Source organism: Coregonus clupeaformis, chromosome 20, assembly GCF_020615455.1.
Source record: "Coregonus clupeaformis isolate EN_2021a chromosome 20, ASM2061545v1, whole genome shotgun sequence".
NCBI lineage: Eukaryota > Metazoa > Chordata > Actinopteri > Salmoniformes > Salmonidae > Coregonus > Coregonus clupeaformis.
In genome coordinates this window covers 613,943-628,253 of record NC_059211.1, presented here as the reverse complement: position 1 = coordinate 628,253, position 14,311 = coordinate 613,943, and the positions used below count along the sequence as shown (strand labels likewise).

The following is a 14,311-nucleotide window of genomic DNA, read 5'->3' as shown; positions in this document are numbered from 1 at the left end:
GTGGTCAAAAGTTTTGAATGAAGTTTTTATGATGGCAATTTGCATATACTCCAGAATGTTATGAAGAGTGATCAGATGAATTGCAATTAATTGCAAAGTCCCTCTTTGCCATGAAAATTAACGTAATCCCCAAAAAACATTTCCACTGCATTTCAGCCCTGCCACAAAAGGACCAGCTGACATCATGTCAGTGATTCTCTTGTTAACACAGGTGAGAGTGTTGACGAGGACAAGGCTGGAGATCACTCTGTCATGCTGATTGAGTTAGAATAACAGACTGGAAGCTTTAAAAGGAGGGTGGTGCTTGAAATCATTGTTCTTCCTCTGTTAACCATGGTTACCTGCAAGGAAACACATGCCGTAATCATTGCTTTGCACAAAAAGGGCTTCACAGGCAAGGATATTGCTGCTAGTAAGATTGCACCTAAATCAACCATTTATCGGATCATCAAGAACTTCAAGGAGAGAAGTTCAATTGTTGTGAAGAAGGCTTCAGGGCGCCCAAGAAAGTCCAGCAAGCGCCAGGACCATCTCCTAAAGTTGATTCAGCTGCGGGATCGAGGCACCACCAGTGCAGAGCTTGCTCAGGAATGGCAGCAGGCAGGTGTGAGTGCGTCTGCACGCATAGTGAGGCGAAGACTTTTGGAGGATGGCCTGGTGTCAAGAAGTGCAGCGAGGAAGCCACTTCTCTCCAGGAAAAACATCAGGGACAGACTGATATTCTGCAAAAGGTACAGGGATTGGACTGCTGAGGACTGGGGTAAAGTCATTTTCTCTGATGAATCCCCTTTCCGATTGTTTGGGGCATCCGGAAAAAAGCTTGTCCGGAGAAGACAAGGTGAGCGCTACCATCAGTCCTGTGTCATGCCAACAGTAAAGCATCCTGAGACCATTCATGTGTGGGGTTGCTTCTCAGCCAAGGGTGTGGGCTCACTCTCAATTTTGCCTAAGAACAAAGCCATGAATAAAGTATGGTACCAACACATCCTCCGAGAGCAACTTCTCCCAACCATCCAAGAACAGTTTGGTTACGAACAATGCCTTTTCCAGCATGATGGAGCACCTTGCCATAAGGCAAAAGTGATAACTAAGTGGCTCTGGGAACAAAACATTGAACTTTTGGGTCCATGGCCAAGAAACTCCCCAGACCTTAATCCCATTGAGAACTTGTGGTCAATCCTCAAGAGGCGGGTGGACAAACAAAAACCTACAAATTCTGACAAACTCCAAGCATTGATTATGCAAGAATGGGCTGCCATCAGTCAGGATGTGGCCCAGAAGTTAATTGACAGCATGCCAGGGCGGATTGCAGAGGTCTTGAAAAAGAAGGGTCAACACTGCAAATATTGACTCTTTGCATAAACTTAATGTAATTGTCAGTAAAAGCCTTTGACACTTATGGAATGCTTGTAATTATACTTCAAAATACCATAGTAACACCTGACAACAAAAATATCTAAAAACACTGAAGCAGCAAACTTTGTGAAGACCAATACTTGTGTCATTCTCAAAACTTTTCACCACGACTGAAATGGTTTTGAACAGGGAAATATACATTTTTAATGAGATACATACAGTCAAGATGCACAGACCTATTATGAATATACACACTCCATGACCGGACCTATTATTTGTATAAGTACATGCAGTATGTACTGTAGTTAGTGGAATATAACATAGAAGCTACACAAACTAAGACTCCATATGTATTGTATAGGTTTACCACCATGAGCATTCTTTTCACGCCGTGTTACTACTCTCCTCCCATCTAGAGTCATGAGTGTAGGGTGAAATTGCACCTAGACGCTGATCTTGGGTCAGGTATCCATTTTACCCACTAATGGTTAACGTTAACATTATGGGAGGGGAAGCTTATCCTAGATTTGTACCCAGGGGAAACTTCACCCGTGAGCCGAGTCATGAGTCTTGTTGCCTGATTTCCTGGTTGTGGTAGATTTGTTGTGACCTGGATGGTTGAACTGGTTCAGTGTGAACTGTGTCAATTCAGTCAGCCATGGTCAGGCAGCCTCACATTAGACTGTGTTATTTCCACAATGTGAACGGTTTACGTTGCAAGTCTTAGACTTGGATAGGGATCTCATAAGCTAAATTGATTTATGGTGTCATAAAAACATAATACATAATGGTAATTGACGAATACTTCCATAGACAATATAATCGCACATTTCCACAGCGATTATTGATATTGGTATCTGAAGTTGAATCAGCCCTGCTCCAGCGTCTCTGGGTTAGAGATGTCGATAATGAGTATGACGTGTCTATTCTCTAACTCCCATTACACAGCTCTGCAAGCGTTATAATGTCAAAATACGTTCGTTACCAAATATGGTCTTTCGCTGAGCAACTATTTTAATTTACTCCCGTTACGGCCGGTAGGTACTTCCAAAAAAGGTCTCAATAAAAATCTACAAGCTAAATCTTCGCCACCTCCAATGTATTCAGCTGTTGTACTCTTCTGACTTGTGCATCGCGGTAATGAGTGATTTACATTGGAGGTGCCGAATAAATAAATAAATCCGGTTGCCTGTAAATTTTTATTTACACCTTTTTTTGGAAGTACACACCGTCTGTAATGGTAGGAAATGAAGATAGTTGCTCAGCGAAACTCTATATTTGGTGAGTAACAAACGTATATTTACATTATATAAATAAATAAAAAAAATTTAAAAGAACGTTATATTTTATTGTCACACACTGGATAGGTCCAGTGAATTTTTGTAGTTTTTACAGGGTCAGCCATAGCAGTGCAGTGCCCCTGGAGCAAATTAGGGTTAAGTGCCTTGCTTAAGGGCACATCGACAGATTTCCACCTTGTCGGCTCAGGTATTAGAATCAGCAACGTTTTGGTTACTGGGCCCAACGCTCTAACTGCTAGGCTACCCACCACAGGTCGCTTGCAGAGCTGTCTAATGGGAGTTTGAATCAGAGCTTCCTGAGTGTCGACATCTCTAACCCACAGATACTGGTAAGATAAGTGGAAATGCTACCACCTCCCTGTCTCATGGATACCTGTTGTTACTGTCCTTGTGGTTGTTGTTGTAGTTGTTGTTGATGATGGTAATGAAGATTATTAGGATGGGGATGATGATGACAGGGTTGTTTTCTTTAATGATGGATATTACAATGTTTTTCATTTTTTAATCCCACTGTCAAATCTGTCCACGCCCTTTTCTTAGAACCATTTTAGGAATGTTTATCGACTACATCCCTGTCACACAATCCCTTGCTCCAATTGTTGGTTCCCTCCTTTTATTGTCCTTGCTCCAAATTCCCCAGTGGACATACAGTATAGTTAGACATTTGCACGGCTCCAAAACACAACCTAGTGTTTCACATCTGGAAAACAAGCAGAAACACTTCACAAACAGTGACCATCAATGACCCTCATTCCTGCCAAATGGGTTGTCATGAGACTAGTGTCTATTCACAGACCTGGGTTCAAATACTATTTGAAATCGTTCAAATACTTTGCCCATTTGTTTTAGTCTACCCGGATTGTCAGATGAGTGAGTTTAGCACTTTTGCAACTATTCTATTGGTTCCATTGTGCCAGTCAAGCTCAATCAAGCCCCCTTACGTGTTTGAAATGATTTCCAATAGTATTTGAACCCAGGTCTGTCTCTTCACTGAGAGAGTTGTATTCTGCTGTTCTGTTTCAGCTCAGGCTAGGGAGAGGCAGAGAGAAGATTAATTGATTACATAGAAGTATCACCATGCTTATTCAGAGACAATAAAGTCATGAGAGAGAGAGGGAGAGAGAGAGAGACTGAGACTGAGACTTTTGGTCTTTCTTTAATGGTACATCCTCATTTCATTAAAACCTCACCCCACCCCCTAAAATAAAATAAACAAATGACCAATATCCCCTGTACTGCATACTCACCTTTTCCTCTACCCCACGATACAAAAACAACACCACACATCACAATAACCCAAACCTCACCACCTCTACAACCGTATATCCAGACCATCTTCCCCGGCTATACAGACAGCCCCCCCAAACACACCATATCTCTTGAAACATCTCCACACTTTTTATCATTTTATAAAACTCAAATTCCACCCTAAGGCGCGCAGAGACCATCCCATTAAATAATAGTAAAGGGTCTGTTATCCCTCCACCTTTGACCCTGTTCCTCCTTGTTATCCAAATAGCTAACTTTGACTGAGCAAACAGAAAATTCAACAACACACATTTTTCCTTTTCCTTATTTGAATACCTGTACCCCATTATAAACATCCCGACAGTAAAACCCACCCCCAACCTCTCACACAGACATTCCAACTGAGACATTAATGTCATTAACCTGGCGCACACAGAAAACACATGAATCACAGTTTCACTCATGACACAGAAAGGACACCTCTGTCTGACTCCCGGTTCAACCCGTGCTAACCAGCTGTTAGTGGCCAGGGCTCCATGTCAAACCCTCCACTGGAGGTCCCCTGACCTCTTTGGTACTGGGAGTTTGTAGAGCCCCCTCCATCTAAAACCCACCATACTCTCCGCCCCACATGCCCCCTGCCACTGATGTGCCTTCACTCCTGTTAGGCTCCTAATGTTCCTTACCTTAATACAGAGGTTGGAGAGGGCTTTACCTCCCACCCCCTCAAACTCCCCCAGGCTCGGAGTGTTAAAATCTAACAAGTCCTCCAGACCCTCTTGCCAGTCCCCAGTCTCTGCCGTCACGTGCAGTGGCAGAAACATTGGTGGCCCCTCCCCCCTTGGCTGCTCAAACACCCCCCTTACAGGCTCAGACAGTGCCTCCTGGACTTCCCCCAGGAATCTCTCCAGCAGCCTAAGAGATGTTAGTCCTGTTTGTTTTGCTAGGACTTCTGGGGTTTTCCATCCATCCTCTCCCAGCAGTCGCAGGTCACCCAGCCTTAGTAATCCCGCTGCCATCAGTCGCCTCTTCAGGGTGGCTGACAGAACCGATCTCAAAAGGATGACTGGGTTGTGGAAGATAGGCTCCTCCCACACCCACAGCCCAGGCTCCACACCCCCTTCTCGTGTGGGCCTTAGTAGCTGCCAGGCCCTCAGCACCGCAGAGTAAAAATCAGAGAGTCCTGCTGTACTCAGCCCCTCCAGCCTCATGAGGAATAGCTGCCGGTCCAACCCTAATCCGCCAGCTCTCCTCAGCAGCGCGCATGCTGACTCCCTCCATCCGACATCAGTAGTCTCTGTGCTGCCTTTAGTCGGAATGCAGCCACCCTGCTCTCCAGTTCCACCAGGCCCTGTCCTCCTTCATTTACGGACATATACAACACTGCCGCCCTCAGCCAGTGATGGCCCGACCAGAAAAAATCCACCAGCTTGCGTTGCAGGTCTGCGAGCAGACCGGCGGGGGGGTTGAGGACAGCCAGTTAATGCAACAGGGAAGATGCCACCAGGTTGTTGATTATCAGCACCCTCCCTCTATATGACACTTGGGACAGGAGCCACCTCCACCTGGCCAGTCTTGACACCACTGCCTGTGACAGCCCCTCCCAGTTCTTCCTGACCCATCTCTCCGAGCCCATGTACACCCCCAATATTTTAAGCCCTTCACAACCCCACTGCAACCCCTCTGGAAGCAGAGGAGGGGCCCTATCTCCCCATGCCCCACATAACAGAGCTTTGCTCTTTCCCCAGTTTACCTTAGCTGACGAAGCTCCCTCGTACACCTTACATTTCAGACTATTCTCTAGTGCCTGCATATCCTGACCATCCCTGACCATCAAAGAAACGTCATCTGCATACGCTGACACTGCTATGCCTGTCCAGCACACTCCCTGCAGTCTCCTGTGTAGCAGGCCCAAAAAAGGCTCAATGGCTAGTGTATATAACTGCCCTGATAGAGGGCATCCTTGTCTAATGCCCCGCCTCACCCAGACTGGCCTACTGAGCCCCCCTCCCACCTTAACCATACATGATGCCCCAGCATACAACATCTTCACATAGGCCAAAAACCTTTGTACTATAGAGTCCAGATTAGCGAGGACCTTGGCAAATATCTTGTAGTCCGCACAGAGCAATGCCACAAGCCTCCAGTTCTTAAGTTCACACAAGTCCCCTTTTTTGGGCAGGAGAGTCAGAGCCCCCCGCCGGCAGCTCATCGGCAACTCTCCTACCCCAACGCATTCACGCAACACGCAAAAGAAGTCCAGTCCAATTATTCCCCAGAATTTTTTATAAAACTCCACTGGGAGTCCCATCGACCCCCGGTGCACGGCCGGGGGACATCTGGGTTACGGCCTCTGCCAGTTCATGGGACAACAGGGGAATGTTCATTTCATCCCTTTGTACCAGAGAGAGCTTAGGGAGTTCGGCAAACAAAACCTGAGCACACATAGGATCACACAGTTCTGCCTTATACAATTCAGTATAAAACTCCACAGTCCGCTCCCGCATCTCCCCCACCACAGAGGTCACCCGCCCATCCGAAAGCCGTAGACAATGCATACCCTTGGCTTCACCGCTCTGTCTTTCCAAACCAAAGAAGGAGGAGCTGGGAGCATCCATCTCCTTGAGCATGGAGAACCTAGCTCTTACAAGTGCTCCCTTTGCTTTAACCTGGAAAAAACTGCCCAGGTCCCTACGTAGTTCAGATAGATTAGCCTGGAGGCCTACATTGCCTTGCCCCACCAGCTCTACCTCCATCTCACTAATACTACGTTCGAGGTCCCCCAATACTCTCCTATCCTAGGATGAGAGAGCTGTATACTGTTGGCAGAAAAGCCAAATTTGGACTTTTCCCACATTCCACCATTGACTCAGAGACTCATACTCCTCTCTTCACCCGCCCCACCTTTCCCAAAAAGTCTGGAAACCTGAGCAAAAAGTGGCATCTTGTAAGAGCTTTACATTAAACTTCCAATAGGATGCCTGCCGAGGCCCTGGTGAAATAGACAGCCGAGCCATGGTTATGTGATGATCCGAAAAACCCACCGGGAGAATGGTAGCGCCTATCGCTACAGACAAATGTAATGGTGCCTAAAGACACACACGTAAATAGTTTGAAAATAAAGGCTTGGGTATTGCCTGTTGATCCCATCGCTTCTAGTCTCTATTGCCTTGAAATGACTTCCTTATCAACATTCAACCCCTTCTCATTTTCCTTGCCTCCCTCAGTACATAGAGCAGCTCAACAACCAGGTAATGGTTTGCGTTAATGGCCTGCGTCCGTAATGGGTCCGCGGTCAAATTACCACCCCTCATCACTGTCAAACGCTCCCTAAAACACTTTAGCGAGCAGGCCTTTCTAATAGACCTGGCACGGGTATCCTGGATGGATATTGACCTCATTCCGTCAGTAGAGGATGCCTGGTTGTTCTTTTAAAAGTGTTTTCCTCTCAATCTTAAATAAGCATGCCCCATTCAAAAAATTCAGAACTAAGAACAGATATAGCCCCTGGTTCTCCTCAGACTTGACTGCCCTTGACCAGCACAAAAACATCCTGTGGCATACTACATTAGCATCGAACAGCCCCCACGATATGCAACTTTTCAGGGAAGTCAGGAACCAATATACACAATCAGTTAGGAAAGCAAAGGCTAGCTTTTTCAAACAGAAATTTGCATCCTGTAGCACAAACTCCAAAACGTTATGGGACACTGTAAAGTCCATGGAAAATAAGAGCATCTCTTCCCAACTGCCCACTGCAGTGAGGCTAGGGAACACTGTCACCACCGATAAATCTACAATAATCGAGAATTTCAACAAGCATTTTGCCTACGGCTGGCCATGCTTTCCACCTGGCTACCACTACCCCGGCCACCAGCTCTTCAACCTCCGCTGCAACATGCCCATGCCCCCCCCGCTTCTCCTTCACACAAATTCAGACAGCTGATGTTCTGAAAGAGCTGCAAAATCTGGACCCCTACAAATCAGCTGGGCTAGACAAACTGGACCCTTTCTTTCTAAAATTAGCCGCCGAAATTGTCGCAACCCCTATTTCTAGCCTGTTCAACCTCTCTTTCGTAACGTCTGAGATCCCCAGAGATTGGAAAGCTGCCGCGGTCATCCCCCTCTTCAAAGGGGGTGACACTCTAGATCCAAACTGTTACAGACCTATATCCATCCTGCCCTGCCTTTTGAAAGTATTTGAAAGCCAAGTTAACAAACAGATCACCGACCATTTCGAATCCCACTGTACCTTCTCCGCTATGCAATCCGGTTTCCGAGCTGGTCATGGTTGCACCTCAGCCACGCTCAAGGTCCTAAACGATATTATAACCGTGATCGATAAAAGACAGTACTGCGCAGCCGTCTTCATCGACCTGGCCAAGGCTTTCGACTCTGTCAACCACCGCATTCTTATTGGCAGACTAAATAGCCTTGGTTTCTCTAATGACTGCCTCGCCTGGTTCACCAACTACTTCTCAGATAGAGTTGAATGTGTCAAATCGGAGGGCCTGTTGTCTGGACCTCTGGCAGTCTCTATGGGGGTGCCACAGGGTTCAATTCTCGGGCCGACTCTATTCTCTGTGTATATCAATGATGTTGCTCTTGCTGCTGGTGAAGCTCGGATCCACCTCTATGCGGACGACATCATTTTGTATACATCTGGCCCTTTATTGGACACCGTGTTAACAAATCTCCAAACGAGTTCAACGCCATACAACACTCCTTCCGTAGCCTCCAACTGCTCTTAAACACTAGTAAAACGAAATGCATGCTCTTCAACCGAACGCTGCTTGCACCCGCCCACCCGACTAGAATCACTACTCTCGGCGGGTCTGACCTAGAGTATGTGGACAACTACAAATACCTAGGTGTCTGGTTAGACTGTAAACTCTCCTTCCAGACTCACATTAAGCATCTCCAATCAAAAGTTAGATCTAGAATCGGCTTCCTATTTCGCAACAAAGCCTCCTTCACTCATGCTGCCCTCGTAAAACTGACTATCCTACCGATCCTTGACTTCGGCGATGTCATTTACAAAATAGCCTCCAACACTCTACTCAGCTAATTGGATGTAGTCTATCACAGTGCCATCCGTTTAGTCACCAAAGCCCCATATACTACCCACCATTGTGACCTGTACGCTCTTGTTGGCTGGCCCTCACTACATATTCGTCGCCAAACCCACTGGCTCCAGGTCATTTATAAATCACTGCTAGGCAAATCCCCGTCTTACCTTAGCTCACTGGTCACCATAGCAACACCCACCCGTAGTCTGTGCTCCAGCAGGTACAGTGGGGAAAAAAAGTATTTAGTCAGCCACCAATTGTGCAAGTTCTCCCACTTAAAAAGATGAGAGAGGCCTGTAATTTTCATCATAGGTACACGTCAACTATGACAGACAAATTGAGATTTTTTTTCTCCAGGAAATCACATTGTAGGATTTTTTATGAATTTATTTGCAAATTATGGTGGAAAATAAGTATTTGGTCACCTACAAACAAGCAAGATTTCTGGCTCTCACAGACCTGTAACTTCTTCTTTAAGAGGCTCCTCTGTCCTCCACTCGTTACCTGTATTAATGGCACCTGTTTGAACTTGTTATCAGTATAAAAGACACCTGTCCACAACCTCAAACAGTCACCCTCCAAACTCCACTATGGCCAAGACCAAAGAGCTGTCAAAGGACACCAGAAACAAAATTGTAGACCTGCACCAGGCTGGGAAGACTGAATCTGCAATAGGTAAGCAGCTTGGTTTGAAGAAATCAACTGTGGGAGCAATTATTAGGAAATGGAAGACATACAAGACCACTGATAATCTCCCTCGATCTGGGGCTCCATGCAAGATCTCACCCCGTGGGGTCAAAATGATCACAAGAACGGTGAGCAAAATCCCAGAACCACACGGGGGGACCTAGTGAATGACCTGCAGAGAGCTGGGACCAAAGTAACAAAGCCTACCATCAGTAACACACTACGCCGCCAGGGACTCAAATCCTGCAGTGCCAGACGTGTCCCCCTGCTTAAGCCAGTACATGTCCAGGCCCGTCTGAAGTTTGCTAGAGTGCATTTGGATGATCCAGAAGAGGATTGGGAGAATGTCATATGGTCAGATGAAACCAAAATATAACTTTTTGGTAAAAACTAAACTCGTTGTGTTTGGAGGACAAAGAATGCTGTGTTGCATCCAAAGAACACCATACCTACTGTGAAGCATGGGGGTGGAAACATCATGCTTTGGGGCTGTTTTTCTGCAAAGGGACCAGGACGACTGATCCGTGTAAAGGAAAGAATGAATGGGGCCATGTATCGTGAGATTTTGAGTGAAAACCTCCTTCCAACAGCAAGGGCATTGAAGATGAAACGTGGCTGGGTCTTTCAGCATGACAATGATCCCAAACACACCACCCGGGCAACGAAGGAGTGGCTTCGTAAGAAGCATTTCAAGGTCCTGGAGTGGCCTAGCCAGTCTCCAGGTCTCAACCCCATAGAAAATCTTTGAGGGAGTTGAAAGTCCGTGTTGCCCAGCGACAGCCCCAAAACATCACTGGTCTAGAGGAGATCTGCATGAAGGAATGGGCCAAAATACCAGCAACAGTGTGTGAAAACCTTGTGAAGACTTACAGAAAACGTTTGACATGTGTCATTGCCAACAAAGGGTATATAACAAAGTATTGAGAAACTTTTGTTATTGACCAAATACTTATTTTCCACCATACTTTGCAAATAAATTCATTAAAAATCCTACAATGTGATTTTCTTGATTTTTTTTTCTCATTTTGTCTGTCATAGTTGACGTGTACCTATGATGAAAATTACAGGCCTCTCTCATCTTTTTAAGTGGGAGAACTTGCACAATTGATGGCTGACTAAATACTTTTTTTCCCCACTGTATATCTCACTGGTCATCCCCAAAGCCAACTCCTTCTTTGGCCACCATTCCTTCCAGTTCTCTGCTGCCAATGACTGGAACGAACTGCAAAAATCTCTGAAGCTGGAGACTCTTATCTCCCTCACTAACTTTAAGCGTCAGTTGTCAGAGCAGCTTATCGATCACTGCACCTGTACACAGCCATTCTGAAATTAGCCCACCCAACTACCTCATCCCCATATTGTTATTTATTTTGCTAATTTGCACCCCAGTATCTCTATTTACACATCATCTTTTGCACATCTATCATTCCAGTCTTAATACGAAATTGTAACTATTTTGCACTATGGCCTATTTATTGCCTTACCTCCATAACTTACTACATTCGCACACACTGTATATATATTTTCTCTTTGTATTTTTGACTTTATGTTTTGTTTACCCCATATGTAACTCTGTGTTGTTGTTTTTATCGCACTGCTTTGCTTTATCTTGGCTAGGTCGCAGTTGTAAATGAGAACTTGTTCTCAACTGGCTTACCTGGTTAAATAAAGGTGTCTGCTTCTAGCAATTGCTTCTAACTTGACATGGTATCTACGGTATGTTCCTCCCTCTCTTCCTCTTCTCCCAGTACATCAAGGCATTCTATAACCAGACGATGGTAGCGAGGAATGGGACGGGTCTGGACGACAAGAAGCTTACGTTGTTCTACTCCCTCACCGTGTCTGTGTTTGCCATCGGGGGTATGGTGGGCAGCCTCATGGTGGGCATACTAGTCACCAGATTTGGAAGGTAAGACTTAACCCCAAGTCTTAGGCTTGCCCCTCCAACCATAATTGACATACAGTGGGGAAAAAAAAGTATTTAGTCAGCCACCAATTGTGCAAGTTCTCCCACTTAAAAAGATGAGAGAGGCCTGTAATTTTCATCATAGGTACACGTCAACTATGACAGACAAATTGAGAAACCCCCCCCCCCCCAGAAAATCACATTGTAGGATTTTTAATGAATTTATTTGCAAATTATGGTGGAAAATAAGTATTTGGTCACCTACAAACAAGCAAGATTTCTGGCTCTCACAGACCTGTAACTTCTTATTTAAGAGGCTCCTCTGTCCTCCACTCGTTACCTGTATTAATGGCACCTGTTTGAACTTGTTATCAGTATAAAAGACACCTGTCCACAACCTCAAACAGTCACACTCCAAACTCCAATATGGCCAAGATCAAAGAGCTGTCAAAGGACACCAGAAACAAAATTGTAGACCTGCACCAGGCTGGGAAGACTGAATCTGCAATAGGTAAGCAGCTTGGTTTGAAGAAATCAACTGTGGGAGCAATTATTAGGAAATGGAAGACATACAAGACCACTGATAATCTCCCTCGATCTGGGGCTCCACGCAAGATCTCACCCCGTGGGGTCAAAATGATCACAAGAACGGTGAGCAAAAATCCCAGAACCACACGGGGGGACCTAGTGAATGACCTGCAGAGAGCTGGGACCAAAGTAACAAAGCCTACCATCAGTAACACACTACGCCGCCAGGGACTCAAATCCTGCAGTGCCAGACGTGTCCCCCTGCTTAAGCCAGTACATGTCCAGGCCCGTCTGAAGTTTGCTAGAGTGCATTTTGATGATCCAGAAGAGGATTGGGAGAATGTCATATGGTCAGATGAAACCAAAATATAACTTTTTGGTAAAAACTCAACTCGTCGTGTTTGGAGGACAAAGAATGCTGAGTTGCATCCAAAGAACACCATACCTACTGTGAAGCATGTGGGTGTAAACATCATGCTTTGGGGCTGTTTTTCTGCAAAGGGACCAGGACGACTGATCCGTGTAAAGGAAAGAATGAATGGGGCCATGTATCGTGAGATTTTGAGTGAAAACCTCCTTCCATCAGCAAGGGCATTGAAGATTAAACGTGGCTGGGTCTTTCAGCATGACAATGATCTCAAACACACCGCACGGGCAACGAAGGAGTGGCTTCGTAAGAAGCATTTCAAGGTCCTGGAGTGGCCTAGCCAGTCTCCAGATCTCAACCCCATAGAAAATCTTTGGAGGGAGTTGAATGTCCGTGTTGCCCAGCGACAGCCCCAAAACATCACTGCTCTAGAGGAGATCTGCATGGAGGAATGGGCCAAAATACCAGCAACAGTGTGTGAAAACCTTGTGAAAACTTACAGAAAACGTTTGACCTGTGTCATTGCCAACAAAGGGTATATAACAAAGTATTGAGAAACTTTTGTTATTGACCAAATACTTATTTTCCACCATAATTTGCAAATAAATTCATTAAAAATCCTACAATGTGATTTTCTGGAAAAAAAATTCTCATTTTGTCTGTCATAGTTGACGTGTACCTATGATGAAAATTACAGGCCTCTCTCATCTTTTTAAGTGGGAGAACTTGCACAATTGGTGGCTGACTAAATACTTTTTTTCCCCACTGTAACGCCATTGACATACGCCATTGACATAACGTCAATGACATAACTTAATTGACATGCAGTGCCTATAAAAAGTCTACACCACCTTGAACGTTTTTCCAATTTTGCTGCCTTAAAATGAAATCTAAAAATGGACTAAATTATATATGTTTTCCTACAGATCTACACATCCTACTCCACATTTTCAAAGAGAAAGAAAGTTATAGAACATTTTCCAAATCAATAAAAAAGTATAATAAAAAAATATATATAATAATTGGATGTCTCCACCCCCCTGAGTTAATACTTGGTGGAAGCACATTTGGCAGCCATTACAGCTGTGGATCATTTTGAATAAGATTATACCAACTTTGCACAAGTCTTAGGGCAACATACTGTATATTCATTGTTTTTGTCAAACTTGCTCAAGCTCATTAAATTTGGTTGGGAATCACTGATGGCCAGCAATATTCAAACCTTGTCTCTGATTTTCAAGCACATTTAAGTCAGGACTGAAACTAGACCACTCAGGAACACTTAACACCTCTTGGAAAGTCATTCTGGTGTGTCTTTGTCATAAAAATCTGTGTAATTGTCTTGCTGAAAAATAAAACTCTATCCCAGGGTCAGGTATTCAGAAGACTGAGGTGGGTGTTCCTCAAACCTTTTACGTGGGCTTTGCTCCTTTCATATTTATTTTGATCCTCACAAACTCCCCAGTCCCTGCCAGTGACAAGCATACCCATAACATGATGCATTTTAGGCGAAAATGGAAAAAAAGGGTTCGATCCTTAAGAGGTTAAGAATGGTAGAAGGTTTCTCAGGCTGATTGTTCTGCTGTCTACAGGAAAGGGACCCTGGTGAGAATCACATGTCTGGTGTTCATAGCTGGAGCCTTCATGGGCTTCAGCAGGACCTTCGGCTCTCCAGAGATGATCATTGTTGGACGCTTCATCACAGGGGTACACTCAGGTAATGCAGTAACAGAGAATAATGCCATTATGTCCTACCGTCCTTAACAAATGAAGTAAGGATTAGGAAACACTATTTGAGGGGGTAATCATAAGGAAAAAGCAAAAACAGGTTTTTAGAAATGTGTGCTAA

At 44.9% G+C, this 14,311-nt stretch overlaps 1 protein-coding gene across 2 annotated transcripts in view; it reads left to right on the top strand.

The window, feature by feature from the left end:
- slc2a15b (solute carrier family 2 member 15b) overlaps window positions 1-14,311 on the top strand; it is a 47,511-nt gene that overhangs the window by 14,124 nt on the left and 19,076 nt on the right. For both annotated transcript variants that reach the window (XM_041838869.2, XM_045205761.1), the window contains exons 3-4: window positions 11,410-11,570; window positions 14,055-14,179. In XM_041838869.2, the coding sequence (XP_041694803.2) occupies window positions 11,410-11,570; window positions 14,055-14,179 (286 nt within the window). The remainder of the gene's footprint in view (window positions 1-11,409; window positions 11,571-14,054; window positions 14,180-14,311) is intronic.